Source organism: Prosopis cineraria, unplaced genomic scaffold (assembly GCF_029017545.1).
Source record: "Prosopis cineraria cultivar Desert tree isolate PC_DT_omini unplaced genomic scaffold, ASM2901754v1 PC8, whole genome shotgun sequence".
In the NCBI taxonomy this organism is placed as follows: Eukaryota; Viridiplantae; Streptophyta; class Magnoliopsida; order Fabales; family Fabaceae; genus Prosopis; species Prosopis cineraria.
This window is the reverse complement of record NW_026555339.1, coordinates 33,840,185-33,857,755: the sequence shown is the minus strand read 5'-3', so window position 1 is coordinate 33,857,755 and position 17,571 is coordinate 33,840,185. Positions and strand designations below refer to the sequence as shown.

The following is a 17,571-nucleotide window of genomic DNA, read 5'->3' as shown; positions in this document are numbered from 1 at the left end:
TTGTAATGAAATTTGACACACTAGCACATTTTAATATATAGTGTCTAATGATATAACTTAGATCAAATAAGGTATGTAATTTAAATTGAAAACTTTTAAAAAAAAATTGTTCAAAATTCATAGAAAAAACAATTATCATGAATATCTTTCAATCATTCATTTTTATTCCCACAATCATTCTAAGGCTATCTATAACCTCCATTTGCATTCTCAAGCTAAGAATACATCAAACATTATCAACTCTCGACAATCCACATTGCTAAAATCAACTTTCGACAACCTACATTACCAAACTCAAGCAACAATGAATAGAAAGTTAAACAAGTAAAATAAATCAATAACACATTCCAAAACAATTAATAAATCATTCCCATGATCATGAAATCAAAGTACATTGAAATAAAATGAAATAGAAAATAGTAGAAATGGAAGCTGATGAAGTTGCTGAAACGTTCCCCATTTAAAAGCATTCAAAACCCATTTGTAACTTGTGAAACCCCCGTTTTAATTCTGCTATTTCGTTTCTGTTTTCTTTTGGCCATGACTCTAGTATAAATAGGCAATAGATCCAGTGTAATAAGCAGCAAAGTTTGAAAATAAACAAGAGTGCATTTTTTCCATTCGATCTCTATGCCATTTTGGTATCAGAGCTGGTCCAGAGAGTGAAAGAGTGAGGTAGAGTTGAGGAACTATGTCGGACGAGAGAGCAACTCGGAGGAAGAGTCCTTGACTTGTTCGAATCCTACATTTCGAACATTTTCTCAAGAAACTAACGTCACTATCGCCCTCAGGAGGTCCGAAAACGTGGAACAGGAGGTTTCACATCGCTGGAAACATCCACCCGCACCTCCACGTGCTGCCGACTGAATCCCACGCGCCGTCGCCGTCTTCACACGTGCCACACGCGCCAATCCAAAGTAGACGACGATGACGTCATCTGCCACGTCATCTATCTGACTGGTCAAACGACAGGTAAGCCAATCATTCACTGCCACGTGTCACTGTCACTGCGTCACTATACCCAGTCAACCATATTCCCAGAAATTACATTTTTTGCCCCAAATATTTACATAATTCCATATTTACCCCTTAGGTTTATGAAATTTCATATTGACCCCAAAATTTTTCAAAATTTCATTTTGACCCCTAAACTTTTTTGAAATTACATTTTTGCCCTTTTATTTTACCTAAATCCCATTTTGACCCCCTATATTTTCCATAAATTGCAGTTTGACCCCCATTCTTCTAGAATCTCCATTTTACGCCTAGACTGTCCAAAATTCCCACTTTGCCCCTATCCTTTCTAAAAATCCCATTCTACTTCTATATCCTTTCAACATTTCCATTTGCACCCCAATCTTCTAATATCCCTAGTCTTGACATCTATCCAAAATGCCTCTAAGACATAGGCATGTGCACGAGGTTGAGATGGAAGAGATGAGACGTAGGATATGAGAGTTGGAAGCCACTATGGAATTGTAGCGAACTCTGTTAAACAACAACAGAGAAAACTTAAAGGGAGATTCGGGAAGCAGCAGTTCGTCATCCACTGACAATCACCGCCATCCACAACAACAACAATTCTACCCTAATGACATCAAGGTAGACATTCCTGAATTTGAGGGAAGACTCCAGCCAAATGAGTTTGTAGATTGGTTGCAAACTGTTGAACGAGTATTTGAATATAAGGAGATTCTAGAAGCACAGAAAGTCAAAATTGTCACCCTCAAACTCAAGAAACATACTTTTATTTGGTGGGAAAACCTCAGACAAAAGCGAGAACGTGAGGGAAAGCGCACGATTGAGACCTAGGAGAAAATGAAACACCAGCTCACCAAGAAATTTCTGCCAGATCATTACCACCAAGATAATTTTATCCAGCAGCAAAATCTTCAACATAAATCTTTATCTGTAGAAGAATATACTAGGGAGTTTGAACAACTCATGATGAAGTGTGACATTCAAGATAAGGAGGAACAAACAATAGCCCGATACCTTCAGGCTTAAACACAGATATTAGTCATCCAGTCCAACTTCAGCAATATTGGACCTTGGATGATGTCATCCGTCTAGCCATGCGTGTTGAGAAGCAGACACTCAAGAGATCCACTTTTCAACCTTTGTCTTCTAAGGGTTATCCAGAAGGCCGTAAGGCAGAATTTCAGCAGACCAACTCCTCAAGTATAACATCCTGATTTTTAAATAATAAAGAAATTGTGGAATTAGGTTTTATTGAGGATAAAAAAATGATAATAATAAGAATTTATATTATTTGAGGTTATTCGGAAATAATATTATGGTTAGGTATTTAATTATTAATTAAAAAAATTTAAATTTAAAACCACATAAGAAATATTTATTTAAGATATAATTTTAAAATTTAGAATATATAAATAATTTTTTTATGTGTGTGTGTTAGTAAAAAAAAATAGAGAGAGAGAAGGTGGAAGGAACAAAAAAAAAGGTGGAAGGTTGTTATTTCTAAGTCCCACATGGTTAGATATGGGAAGAGAAGAGGTGCCTTTATATATAAAAAGGAGGGGGGTATGTGCATTAGGAAGCATGAAGGGCTAAGATGCAATTTGAAGGAAATTGCAACTTTTGGCCCAAGAGTTTGAATAATTAAATTTAAACTTATAGTTTTTTTAATATAATTGTGTGACCCACAATCTCATTTTTATATTAGTTTTCTCTCTTCCTCTCATGTTGCTCGGTGTGTTCTCGCAAGGGAGGATTATTTTCTTTTTCTTCAGGTATGCTCCAACTTTCCTATTTAGATTAGCATTTAAAAATTTATTTAATTACAAAATTAATTTTATAGTTATTTTCTAAATAGTATTAGCTTTCTAATGATATGATTATTTTGTAGAATAGAGCAAATATTTTGATTAGGATTTTCTATAGGATAGTTAATCTGATGATATGATGGATTAAAAATATAGGTTGAAATTCTTAGGGATATAATAAATATTATAGAATATTTTTTTGAGGTTGAAACTCATGTTTAAGAATTTTTGAGTTAAACTCTAAATCTATATGGTTGAATTTATGTTGAATCTGAGATGTAGGGATGAACCTCTGATTATTAAATATTTATTTAAGTATGAATAGGTATTTTTGAGGTTATAGAAAGGTGATTTGAGGCTTCAGGATAATTCTGAAATTTTTAATTTATTTTTAGACGAATTTTTAGAATATAGAAGGATGAAATTGTGATACTAGAAGTGATTTGAGGCTTAAAAATAGTTTGTTAGGGTACGAGAATTTTAGAAAAGAATTTGGGAAGTTAAATGAGGTATAAATCTTAAATTAGTGTTAATATGGATTATAGATCTAAGATTTTCTAACTCTTTAAATTAGAGTTATTTATTTTAATGTAAAATTAATATATAGTATTATGAAATAACTATGTAGATTGTGTTGACAAAAATAGTGGTGAAAGAGAAGTTGTGAAGGAGAACTTGTTATTCAAGACACAAGGTAACCATTATTAATGTGTTGTGATGGGTGTGTATGTGATTGGTTAAGTGTTGTTTTATTGTTTGGAAAAATTATGAATTATGAATTATTGAAAATAAATACTGTTACATACTTGTTTGAAATTATTGTCAAGTGGGTCAAAAATTTATTTTTGTTTATCATGATGAGATATTATTGTTCGGATATATTCCTATTTGGATATTTGAATGATACATGACTTATCAGGGTATTTTAATATATGGTGTTAATGGGAATTTCTGTTTGGTTAATTATTACCATGTGGTAAGCCCTCATTGGACCCAATAAGTGGCGTGTCGCTTGTTCCAACTTACCTTTGGCCGGGGTGATTTGGCGTCTGAGCATGGCGAAAGGAGGATATAAGGTACAGTCATGCAATTAAATACTTGTTCGCTTTGTTTGAAAATATTGTTTGGTTAAATATTTTGTGTACCCACTTAGCAATCGCATGATTAGTTACATCCACATGCATCATTACATATTAATTTTTGGTTACTGGGACTTTTAAGTCTCATTCCCCGTGGTTAACATTTTTACAGGAGCAAGTCCGGCCGAGAAAGCACCAGAGGTGTAACTTTGATGTATGAGACACCATCTTTTATGTTACCTCTCATTTTGTATTATGCAATGTATCTTGTGCCAACCTAGGACATATCTTATTTTGACAACATGTAAACTCTAATCCTTTTTATTAAATGCATTTATATGACCAAGAGGATTATGTTTGTCCCTCTTGATTCATGACCTGATTTGAATATCATGCCATGAGGATCCTGTCTGTCCCTCATGGTTCTAATTGCTTTTTGAGATATTTTAAGACCTGTGGTATATTGTCTTGGATGTATCATGGTAGAAATTTTTCTACCATGATAAGGGTATGATAAGGGTTCAATGAAAAAAAAAGATTTGTTCAATTAATAATTTATGAAAAATCGATTTGTAAATTTGAGAGTGTTACATCAAGCAAGCTATAACCTACCGCTATGTACAAACCACATCTAATGCTACCAAGGAATCTGGCTCAAAGCAGTTAAATGCTTTAAATGCCAAGGATTTGGCCACATTACTGCAGACTGTCCTACTTGAAGGGTTGTCGCCATTAGGGAAGGATCAGGATATGAAGCACTTAAAGAAGATGAGGAGGACGCTAAGTTCTACAGCACTGATCCCATATATGATAAGGAGGTCACACTTGCTGATCAAGGAGAAGCATTGGTGCTTAAACGAAGTCTGCATACAACAGTAGTCAAAGAAGAACCTTGGCTATGACACAACATTTTTCACACTCGTTGCATGGCCCAAGGAAAAGTTTGTAATGTCATTATTGATAGTAGTAGTTGTGAAAATGTAGTACCTGACTACATGGTAGACAAATTGAAGTTGCCAACACAAGAGCATCCGCAACCTTACAAGTTTCACTGGCTCAACAAAGGGAATGTGGTAAAAGTTTCAAAACAGTGCCTTATGACCTTTTCCATTGGGAATCGATATTGTGATGAAGTTTTATGTGATGTTGCTCCTATGGATGCATACCACCTTCTCTTGGCGAGGCCATGGCAATATGACCGACATGCTATGCATAATGAGCGAGCAAACACCTATTCTTTTACGAAAGATGGTGTCAAGTTCATACTAGTGCCTCTACCACCCAGTGAGATTAGCCAATCTTCAAGGGAATCTAGTGCCTCTAAGCCATTAGTGTCTTTAATAACTAAGGAGGAATTCAAGGTGTTAAAATTTGAAGCCCAAATAATGAGTTTTATTCTGGTGTTTGAGGTGAACGACGAGTCGATCAATCTACCAGGAGTCATTCCGCTATTGTCAGAATTTTCAAATGTAATATCTGATGAGATACCACCAGGGTTGCCTCCCATACGAGACATACAGCACGCCATTGACTTCATTCCAGGAGCAGTCATTCCTAATAAGCCTGCTTACAGGATGAGTCTCTAGGAACATGCCAAAGTCCAATGGCAAGTTGAAGAGTTGTTGAAGAAAAGGTTGGTTCGAGAAAGTGTCAGCCCTTGTACTGTACCTATTCTTCTAGTACCTAAGAAGGATGGGAGTTGGAGAATGTGCATTAACTGCCGATCTTTCAACAAGATCACTATTAAGTATCAGTTTCTGATACCTCGACTCGATGATATGCTAAACCAATTGCATGTTGCCACTACTTTCTCTAAAATTTACTTTCATAGTGGGTACCATCAAATTAAATTTTGGCCAAGAGATGAGTGGAAGACTGCTTTCAAGATCAGAGATGGCTTATATGAGTGGAATGTGATGTCTTTTGGGTTAACAAATGCCCCTAGCACATTTATGCGCCCGATAAACCAGGTATTGAGACCCTTCATTGGCAAATTTGTTGTTGTGTACTTTGACGATATTCTAATTTATAGTAAGAATCAAGAGGAGCATTTAGATCACTTGCGGAAAGTTTTGTAAGCCTTGTGTGAATAGAAGCTTTATGCAAATCTCAAGAAGTACACCTTTCTCACCAGCAAAGTTATGTTCTTGGGTTACATCATTACTGTAAAGAGTGTTCGCGTTGATCCAAGCAAAGTTGTAGCCATTAACAGCTAGCCAATTCCAAAATCTATCTAGGAGGTTCGAAGCTTTCATGGGTTAGCTTCTTTCTACAAGAGGTTCATCCGTAATTTTAGCTCAATTGCTGCACTACTTACAGATTGCACTTAAAAAAGCTTTGAGGATCTTAAGAAGAAGTTGACTGAAGCTCCAATCCTAGCTCTTCCTAACTTTGACCAAGTGTTTGAAGTTATCTATGATGCTTCTAACACCGACATTGGTGCTGTCTTAAGCCAGGAGGGCCATCCCATTGTCTTTTTTAGTAAAAAGCTCAACGATGCCAAGCTTAGGTATTCTACCTATGACAAAGAATTTTATGCCATTGTTCGAACTCTCTAACATTGGAGTCATTATCTCCTAAATAAAGAGTTCATACTTTTTTCTGATCATGAGGCTCTCAAGTATTTGAATTCCCAGCAGAAAATCAGCCGTAGACATGCCCGTTAGAGTGAACTTTTACAGTCTTACCTATTCCTTATCAAGCATAAGGCTGGAACTTTGAACTCTATAGCTAATGCTCTTAGCCGTTGACATGTGCTACTCACAACACTGTAAACTAAAGTTGTTGGGTTTGACTTTATTAAAGAGTTGTACTAGAATGACCCTAATTTTTGTGGAGTGTAGGAAGCAACTGTAAATCAACCTTTCCACCAGTTCTATAGACACGACGGGTTTCTATTTCGAGGCAAAAGCCTATGCATTCCATAGGGTTCTTTAAGAGAAGCCATAATCTGGAAGCACATGATGGTGGATTAGTTGGACATTTTAGATGGGATAAAACAGTTGATCTAGTGAAAGAGAACTTTTATTGGCCTCGACTGGAACGGGATGTCAACAGGCATATACAGAGATGTAGAATTTATCATTTGGCTAAATCCAGGGGTTAAAATACTGGATTATACATGCCTCTGCCAATTCTAAAAGCACCTTGGGAAGATATAACTATGAATTTTGTTTTGAGTTTACCACGGACTCAAAGAAAAAAAGATTCTGTCATGGTAGTTGTCGATCGTTTTTCAAAAATAGCCCATTTCATTCCATACCAGAAGACCAATGATGCTGTTCAAGTAGCAGACTTGTACTTTAAGGAGATTGTGCGTCTTCATGGCATTCCTAAAACTATCACTTCTGATCGTGATGTGAAGTTTCTCAGCCACTTTTGGTGGACGCTATGGAAGAAGATGGGAACTAAGCTCCAGTTTAGCAGCGCTAATCACCCCCAAATAGACGGTCAAACTGAAGCTATAAATAGGATTCTTGGTAATCTTCTTCGTAGTTTCATGAGGAAGAATTTGAAGCAGTGAGATCTCATTCTTGCTTAAGTTGAGTTTGCTTATAATAACTCTGTCAACCAAGCAACTGGGAAGTGTCTGTTTGAAGTTGTTTATGGCACTTGTCTCCTTAGTCCACTAGACTTGACCCCTTCACTTGATAAGCAGCAATATAGCTTTGATGCTGACTAAAGGGCTAAGAAAATTAAGAAGTTGCATGAGCAAGTTCGCGAGTGAATCCAAAAGCAAAATTTGAGATACAAAGCTCAACGTGACAAGCATTAAAGACAATAGACTTTTAAGGTAGGAGACTTGGTGTGGATACATTTACAAAAGGAACGATTTCCTAAATAGCCAAACGCCAAGTTGTCCCCAAGAGCTAATGGTCCGATCAAGATAGTACAAAAGATCAATAGCAATGCTTATAAGGTTGAATTACCTAGTTCTTATGGTGTATTTGCCACCTTCAATGTTGCTGATCTATCTCCTTACATTGATCATGATGCCGAATTTGACTCAAGGGTGAGTTCTATCGACCTCGAGGAGGATGAAATAGAAAAGGGTAGAAACGGAAGCTGATGAAGTTGCTGAAACGTTCCCCATTTAAAAGCATTCAAAACCCATTTGTAACATGTAAAACCCCCGTTTTAATTTTGCTGTTTTGTTTTTGTTTTCATTTGGCCATGACTCTAGTATAAATAGGCCACGGATCCAGTGTAATAAGCAGCAAAGTTTGAAAATAAACAAGAGTGCATTTTTTCCATTCGATCTTTATGGCATAAAAGATAGAAAACACATGGGGAAAAAAAACAAAAGCACACATTGGACGAAAATGGGTTGAGACGTGATGAGAAACTCACAGCGACAACAAATGATGGCGTAGATGACAATGGAATCATGGCAGAGGCAGTGGATGGTGATCGATGATGGGAATGAAGGCACTTTGTGGGGTTTTTGGCAATTGTGTGCTAGTGAAGAAGAGAGGATAATAAAACCTACTGGCGCAAGACTGGAAAAGGAAAAGGAAACTAATTATTTAAAATGAAATAAATGACGAGCATTTGAATGCCTATCATCAATTCCACTATATCTTATGGGTGTTTGAAACATCCATCATATATATGAATGACTATATATGATGGGTGTTTCAAACACTTGTCATAGATACTATAAATTTTTTTTTTTACTTTTTTGAAAGGTGAGAAACTAAAAGGATATATGACGAGTGTTTCAACACCTGTCATATATAGTTATTCACATATGTTATGGGTATTTCAAACACTCGTTATTTATATTGATATTAATTTTTTAACTTTAAAAGGAGCCAAAATTCGGAACGTTATGTGACAGGTTTGCAAGTACTTGTCATATATTCTTAATTAATTAATAAATGATAGTTTTTAAACACATGTCATTTATTGTGTAAGCATCACCTACCTATCAAATAAATGACATGTTTTATAATTGTTATTTTTCTTGGTATCTTAATCTAGATTTTTGCAGTAGTGTGGGTAGGTCGAAGAATTCCTTGGTACCTAGTCTATTACCATTAGAGGTGCACACTTGTCGTTGGCGTGGCCTTGGTCAAATTTATTTTTCTAATTTACAAGCAGAGGTTCTCTCTTATGTCCATATATACCACAATTAAAGCATATGATATCAATGCCTTCATAAACCACATTAATTACCTACTTCTAAAAGACAAATCTCAAGTGTGACTTTTTATTTCGATCAATCTCCAGGCTCACACGTGCATATCTTCCTCATTCAACCATCATGTTTTGGTTCATCTATGAAAGAGTGTTCATATCAACTCACATGGATTTCCCAATTAGGTTTCCTACTTCCCAAAGAAACTCTTCTGTGGAGCAATGCTTGGGAAGGATGGGAATTTGGACCCAAAAAACCAGCTTCTTGAGTTTGTTGCTATAAGGGTTGAAATTCAGACTCCATCGTTATACATCTAAGCAATGACCATTAACAACCCAAGGACCTTTATTCAGAATTCATTGATAGAATTGTATGTCTAGGCCTCGCCATGCAAAGTAGTTAGTTTCTGTATCAATGAGCTCAAAGTTGGTTATGCCCCATAACCACTTCAGTTTGTCTCTTACAACCTGCTTGGATAGGACAAAGAATTGATTTTTCGGGCTAAAATCATGTTTTGGAAGAAAATTACCCAAACAGCGCAAAATTTGCACAATCAATTAATGAGCCAAAATCACATTTGAAAATAAGCTTGCAGAGGCAGCTTCTGAATTCAATTTTACCATTACCAATATTAATTATCTGTCAGAGAGTCTCACACCTGCCAATATTACCTTCATTAGTGTTATTATACGTATCCTCTTATTTCTCATTTTATCTCTCGTCTCACGTCTCTCTCTCCCCCTGATCTACGGCTCCTTTTGTTGTCTCTCCGCCGTCGTCCTCCCACCCCCAACTTGGTCATCGTCCGTTGTCTCTGATTTATGGCCAGCGGCAATGATCTCTGCCTGTGTGCAAATCTGTGTGCTCCATCTCCATGGCATCCTCCTCCCATCCTCGACTTGGTTGCTGTTGCCATCTTTGATCTACGACCAGCAGCAATAATCTCCGGCCATAGTATAAGAAGGTCAGTGTTGCGTTGATCTACTCGCCCCATCTTTGATCTGCTCATCGTCCAGTGTATTGTTCGTCTCCGATCCCCTCCGATCTGTTTGAGTGAAGCATCAGCCGGCTAAGCCTCTTGCAAGGTAAATGATGTTCTCCAACCATTATTTTCAAAGAAGTGGTGACTCTGTTTTGTTGCGTACAAATTTTTTTGATGGTGTACAAATTTTTCTGTGAAGTGTGATGTCGAGACTATTTCTGGTTGTTTTTGGTTTCTCGCGACTTTGTTTAGGATGGTGTGCAAATTTCCGTTAGCTGACTTCGAGCATAGCTGTGACTTGTAATTTTGATTTCATTGTTAAGTTTTTGTGGTGTTTCTGATGAGTTCGAGCGTTTTCTGGTACGAAATCCTTGCAAAAGAGAACCAATGTAATTGCTCTGTTTTTTAAAATCTTTTGAGAGAGAGTATGTGTGAACAAACTTGAGGTAGATTAATTGATTTTATAATTGAGAGTGTGTGTGAACGAACATGCTTCTCCAGCCATAGGAAGAATTGGATGGTCATACACGCCATCAAGTTCATGGACCCTAATACTCAACATCTCGATTTTCAATTTGCCCATTCAAGAGCCCTTTTGTTTTTTGGTGGGGCGAGTAGAAAACAAAATCATTTTTACATTTTGCATAGTTTTTCTGTCCACTTTTGTCTGTGTGTTTAGTCCTATGAGGACAAACAAAATAGGGATGGATAAAGTATATAATTTGGTCTATTTAGATTAAATCTATATGTTATTGTAAAAACCGCACCAAAACAATAGCAAAGGATCCTTTTCCTTCACACCCTGATCTGAAGGGAACAAATTTGTTTAATTTGGAGCTTTGGTTTACTTTGCTTTGTATCTTTTTGTTTTCCCCCTTTTTTTGAAGCTCCAGGTCATTAGCTATTGGGGGAATTGTTAGAGAGGTCAAGAGAAAGATAGATGAAATATATTATGGCTCTTTTAGCTTTGTTGGGATGCAACCACGCGTGGAAGAAGTAGAAAAGCTTTTGGATTTAGGTTCAGATGATGAAGTTTAAATTGCAGGCATTTGTGGTATGGGCAGATTAGGGAAGTCATCTCTTGCTGCAGTTTTATATCTTAAGATCTGATCTCTCGCAATTTTGATGCCTTTTGTTTCCTTTCAAATGTGAGTGAACGTTTAAAGCATGGAGATCTTTCTCTATAAGAACTTCTTGAATATGAACAATACCAGCACAAGAGAGAACAATTGTTCTTTTATTGGTTGCCCAGGTATCCACCGCAGTGACTAATCCCTTTGCTGCAGAAAGAACAACTTATTGAATATGAATATAATGATCAATGAAGAAGAATAGCAAAAGTAGTACTGTTGAGTGGCTTGGCTTAGGCCTGCATTAAATGGTCTCCCACACTTTCTGTGGAACTAGGGTTCTTTTCGGCACATAGGCCAGTGCTCCCTCTAATCCTTACCCTAATTATAAAATAAAATTAATCAATCAATCTTACAATTTTAAAAGAATGGTCATTAATATTCTTAAACTTATAAAAAATATTTGAATTTTTAATTTTACATTTTACTAAAATTAATAATCACCATTTTCGAGAATTGATACATGGTTCTACTCATCATATATATTACCATATTAGCGAACTAGCGTCACATAGATGCTAAATGCCATGTAATGGTTATTGCTTCCTAGTTGGTCCTAATACAATAAAAACTAAAGTTGCATTTATTTTCGGGCATCATAATAAGGTAATGGATAAAACTAACAGTGAGAAACGTGCTATCAAATTGACCCAAACATTGTCACCGATATCTATCTTTCTAGATCAGTCTAGTTTACAATTGTCCCAGACATCCTGAGAAATCATAGGGCATTTTAAGTGCTTTGGTCCAGATAATAATATCAAGACAATAGGAACTTTCGAATATTTTGTTAGCTTTAGTTTAAGCCTTATTGTCATCAATTGAGATTTAAGTGACAATTTTTTCTTTTTTTCTTTTGCCTGCTTTCATATAATATATATTTGTATATCCAAATATTTTCAATGTGTCAGTCTTTGAATTTGGTATTTGTAAAGTTGTGATTTTACATTCATCAATATATTCAAGTTTAAATTTAGAGCTACAATGTATTTTTATATTCTCATACAATTTATTTTTATATAGCATAATGAGTAATGATAAGTCGAAAGCTTCATGGCACTTGAGAAATATTAGAATATTTATTGACAGATGTTTAGATCAAGCATAGAAATCGCAAAGAAATGGTAGTATCTTTTATTAAAGCAGGATGACAAAATATAATTTCTGGCTTCAATGAGAAGATTGGAAAAAAATATGGCAAGTAGCAATTCAAGAACCAATGGGATAATATGAGAATAGTGGCTGCTTTGGTATAACTTGGTTTCAAACGAGATAGGATTAGGATGGGATTATGCAAAGAATATGCTGGATGCTCCATATGGATGAGATTATGTAAAAAAACTGTCACTTAAATCTCAGGTGGGAGAAAAAGATATTGGTATGATGTTATTATTATGTGAGAAGATGTATTTATTATATTTATATGTGTATTATGTAATATTATTGGTAATGTATGTGCAAGAAAATCTATCATATGAAAAATTTAGAAATAAAGGACTACTTTTTACCTATGAATTAACTAAATTGTTTCAAGGTACGGCCAATGGACTTGGAGCATGGGCACCTTTGAGTGGAGTTTTGCCTAATTTTTATAATAGGAATGAACGTGAGGACGAAGGTGTATGTTGCTCAAGTATGGCAAATGAGGGTATTGATTTAGAAGAAAGTTTAGGAGATAGTGATAAGATTTTACAAACTATTACTAGTATAAGCAGTGAATTCAATAGAATAGTTTTGAATACTACTCAAAGAACTTTGAGTAGAGGCAATGGTAAGAGAAAGAGGGGTGAAAGTAGTAGTGATCGCTCTCGCAAGTGTACGAAATCACGGTAATAAATTATCCGGAGTATTTCAGGTGTCGAACTCATAGGGAAGTTGTACTTTTACTAATTTAAATAATTAATAGTTTAAGAAAAATAGATAAAATGAATAATTTGATTAAAATATAATAAAAATAAATTAATAAAATAATGATGATGAAAACACAATTACTTGAAGCATTGGGGTTTAAAATTCACCTTATAGATTGTTAATTTCTATCCTCTGAGTTGACTCTGATTAATTATAGTAACAACTATTCCTAAAATGTCCTAATATTCTCCTGAATTATTAGTCCCTTTTTAATTAGCGTTGAATTCGTTCTCACGATACTCAAGCAACTAATTAAACTGTGAAGCTATAGTTTAAGTCATCATAAATTTCTATAACTATTCCTAGCCTAGTTATTTATGTCTATTTTTCTAGATTTAGATTCTTTCTTCACCTTCCAATCCATTGCGATTATCTATAGATTTGATTAAATGGTGGCTAGTCATTAAGTCAATATGAAGAATAAGAGAAATGAATATAATTGGAAAAAATAAAAATATTATAAATATAAATATAAAGAGTAAAAAAAAATAGAAATTAGCTTCCCAGTTGGGCTACATCCCTATCCCAACTAGGTAATTTAAAAACACATAATAAAATTAAATAATACTATTTTAAAATCCCCAATCATAAAAAAAGATCACAAAGAAAATTAAAAAGCAGAAAAGAAATAATTATAATTTGTAAAACTCTTCAATGATTTCACTTTTAGCCTTTAAAATGCTTCTATGAGTTTTTAATATCTCAGAGAAAATTTTTGAGGTACTTAGATAAATGATTGGATTTCTTCTCTCTTGATGGAGGGGAGTATTTATAGTTAAAGTGGAGATTCTTTCTCTTATTTCTTATCGATGTGAGATTCTAATATATATTTATATATGAATATAAATGATGTCCAGTGTATCATCTCCCATGATCTTTTGCCTCTCTCTCTCTCCCCCCCCCCCATATGTGTTTGCTCCCTCGTGCAGCAGCTGTTCCATCACTATATATATATATATATATATTGTGAACACCGTATTTTTTCCGGGCATTTTTTTAAAATAATAATAAATAACTCAAAAAAAATATAAAAAAACAAAAATAAAATTTAATCTTTTTTTAGGATTATATTTCTAAAAAAATATAATTTTAACAAAATCAAAAAAAATCTTGCTTAAATCTTTAAAAATCTCTCTCAAATTACCCCAACCATTTAAAGATAGTGGGAATTAATTTTTTAAGACCCAACTATATTCAAATTTCTCTCCTTGAATTTTGCTGTTTTTTTAAAAAAATAAATAATATATTCTTAATCTAATTTCAAAGAAAATAATAATAAAAATTAATAAAAAAAATTAATTAATTAAAGGCTGGGGTGAGATGTTGTAATTTCATCACAGCCAAAAAAAGCCTTAAACCAACGTGCACAGAGAACGCGTGAACAGCAACCAGAGTCACAGAGGCAGAAAGATTAAAACGAAAATGCGAAGCAAAGAAAAAGGAGAAGTACTGGTCACGTGGAACAAGTTAGAGACGAGAGAGAGCTTTCGGCCATACAGCCAAAAAACGCAGAAAGGAGAACCAGAAACACACGCACAGCAGAAGGCAATACCCTGAAAGCAAGCTGTGATCACAGAAAAAACACAGAAATGCAGAAAGAGATTAGACGCATGCATGCACAGCAAAACAGAGCAGAAGGAGCAGCAAGCAACCAACATTCGTACATACACTTTCGGCCAGCAGAAAAAGAAACAGAACGAGAAAACACAGGACGCATGCAAGTGGAAGCATAAAAAGAAAGCAGAAAACCGAGGAAAGAGGAGGAGGAAAACTGGAGGAGGGAGAGACGGAGAACACGCGAAGAACTGGGGAGAGGGACCGAGTGAGATATACATGAGAAAATAGAGACGGAGGGAAGGAGGAAGAAAATAGCACGAGAAGCTCGGACAGAGACAGAGATCATGAGAAGTAGAGACACGAGAGAAGGACAGAAAACTGGAGAGGAGACGGACGGAAAATAGAAGAAAAAACAGAGCACAGGAGGAGGGAAGGAAAGTGTAGAAAAATAGAAAACAAGAGCACCGAAGAGGAATAAAAGAAGCATAAAAAGGGAGGAGGAGCAGATGAAAAAGGATAGACACTGTTCTCTGCACCAGTCACGAGAAGGAGGATTGAGCAGAGTAAAGAAAGCTACGAGGACAGATCCAAAAACGGAGGATAAGCATAGCAGAGAAAAGAGAGGGAAGAAATGACAGAAAAAGAGAAGAAACGAAGGAGAGAGCATGAGAACGAAGAAGAAAAACCAGGGACGTCAAAACAGAGAAAGAGAAGACTTGAAAGAGACAGAGAGAGAGAGACTGAGAGAGGAGAAAACTGAAGCAAAAACAGAGTACAACAAATAAGGAAATAGAGCACCGAGAAAGAGGGAGGAGAGACTTAAAAAAAACAGAGACCGAGCAAAAAAGGAGAGCACAGAGGGAGGAGAAGTTCGAGAGAGACAGAAAAGGAGAGCAAGAGAGCACGGAGAAGAGAAGCTGAACGAGAGAGAACACGGAGAAAGAAAAAAAATGAGAGAGAGACCAGAAGCTGGAGGAGAATGCAAAGAAAGAAACAGAGACTGGAAACTGTGAACAAGAGAGCGAGAAGAAAAAAAACAAATGCATGCATGCACACTCACACGAGTTCGGGATGAAAACAGAGCACAGGTTCTGGATGAAAATGAGTGAGCTAGAAATGCAGAAACAGGAGCATGCATATGCACGTGGGTATTGAACGAGATCATCATCTTCTTCCCTCAGTTGCGCGGGTTCGTCTGCCAGTAATGTATAGGTTCTGATTTGGTCCATCAGTTGGAGGAAGTGATATGGCTTCGTAGCACATCTTGAAGGAGCTCAAGGAATTGCAGAAAGATCCACCGACTTCATTCAGGTTTTGGTACAGGTTTTTCATAACTTTATACAGCCTTACATTATATCATTTCCTAGCCTCAATATATGCATAGCTTGTTATAAGATACTGTAGTTGAAGCTGATGGATATATATAATTAAAACTTAGACATACTTTTATAAATTAGATTCTGTTAAGTTAAAAATCTTGATTACCTATCGAATGTATTTTTTAATAACTCATATCATAAGGGAAAATTTAAATCCCCACAAGATGATCCTATATTGTGAAAATCAATAAGATTTCGCAAGTATGGAGATTAATTTTATATATAATAATATGAGTTTCAAAGGCCCATCATTAAAATTAACTCTTTTTTTATATATAATTTAAATTAATAAAATATTTAAGTCTAATGAGAGATTTCAAAAATCTTTATTGAGGTTTAAATTAAGTACATCATCGTGTGGGATAATAAATCCTCGTAGACGATGTGATTATCACTTTGTATTCAGTAAATAAATAAATGAATTTTTGTAAATAAAATTAAATATTTGTTATATAATAAAATTAATTAATTAAATTAATATATTAAATCTTTTGGTCATATGAGATTTTTGAATGTCTATAGACCTCTAAAATAATCGTCTTACTGTGAAAGTCAATAAGACTTCATAGGTATAGCAATTAAGATTTTATATTGTAAAATGAAAAGAATATAATTACGTATAAAAATATTTTTAAAAAAACGTATATAATATTTAATCCTTTATGGTGTGAGGATTTTGAATCTCCGCAGATATTTAGGATAATCATATTATTGTATAAGCCAATAAGGCTATGCAGGTATGATGATTAAAATTCTCTAAAAATATATATATGCATGCCTGAATAAATTATTACTAACATATAAATAAATTTAATTCTTTTATTGTGAGAGATTTTGAAATCTTTACAGATATTTAGAATGATTGCATTATCGTATGAGCTAATAAGGCTCTACTGGAACTGCGATTAAATTCTCAATCGTAAAATATAAAAAAATAATTTTAAATCCTTTTCTTTTCCAAAAATTCAAAAATTGAGAAAATAATTGAAATTAAATTACTTTTTGCAATTTAAAACACACATATCAAAAAATTTCAAAAATTATTTTATTTGCAAAATGGTGAATTGTTTCTAATTAATTTCTCTTCAAAAAAAATATATATTTTCACTAACAAACTTTTAAGCCCGAACTACGTGGACTTTGATCCCCATCACAGGGTACGTAGGCCTCAGAGTCAAATTCTAAGTCAAGTCCTCCTCGTAAATAAATAAATATTTCTCACTTAATTCTTATCATTGTTATATCAAACACATGAATATAAAAGGGATAATTAGAATAATTTTAAAACCATATTAATATAACACAACAAACTTCGGGTAACCGTTCTGACGAACGGGTGTTGTGGGGTGCCTAACACCTTCCCCATACTCAATCGACTCCCGAACCTGTTCTCTATTTTTGCAGACCATCCTTATCCACCTTTAAATGGTTTTCTGAGATTTTCCTCAAAATCTTGGTGGCGACTCCCATTTCTCCGGTCTCCCTTCCAAAGGTCAGATCCTCTGCTCTCGCGCCGTCCGCGTCGCATTTCCGAGTGCGACATATATATATATATTCTTTTTTTCTTTTCTTCTTTTATTTAACCTATTGTTTTCGTACAAAATAAA

The 17,571-nt window shown here is 34.9% G+C and overlaps 1 protein-coding gene and 1 long non-coding RNA gene across 3 annotated transcripts; both read left to right on the top strand.

Moving 5' to 3' along the window:
- Positions 1 to 4,860: 4,860 nt before the first annotated feature.
- LOC129317553 (uncharacterized) lies at positions 4,861 to 5,451 on the top strand. Its single transcript, XM_054961865.1, has 2 exons — positions 4,861 to 5,226; positions 5,275 to 5,451. The coding sequence occupies exons 1-2, from the start codon at positions 4,861 to 4,863 to the stop codon at positions 5,449 to 5,451; spliced, it is 543 nt and encodes a 180-aa protein (XP_054817840.1).
- Positions 5,452 to 9,643: 4,192 nt separating this feature from the next.
- LOC129318034 (uncharacterized) lies at positions 9,644 to 16,052 on the top strand. 2 transcript variants are annotated; one of them, XR_008595148.1, is made up of 2 exons: positions 9,644 to 10,090; positions 10,881 to 16,052. It is a non-coding gene; the product is annotated as an uncharacterized LOC129318034 (long non-coding RNA). The 2 variants fall into 2 exon arrangements; XR_008595147.1 differs by having other exon boundaries at positions 10,875 to 16,052.
- Positions 16,053 to 17,571: the final 1,519 nt, after the last annotated feature.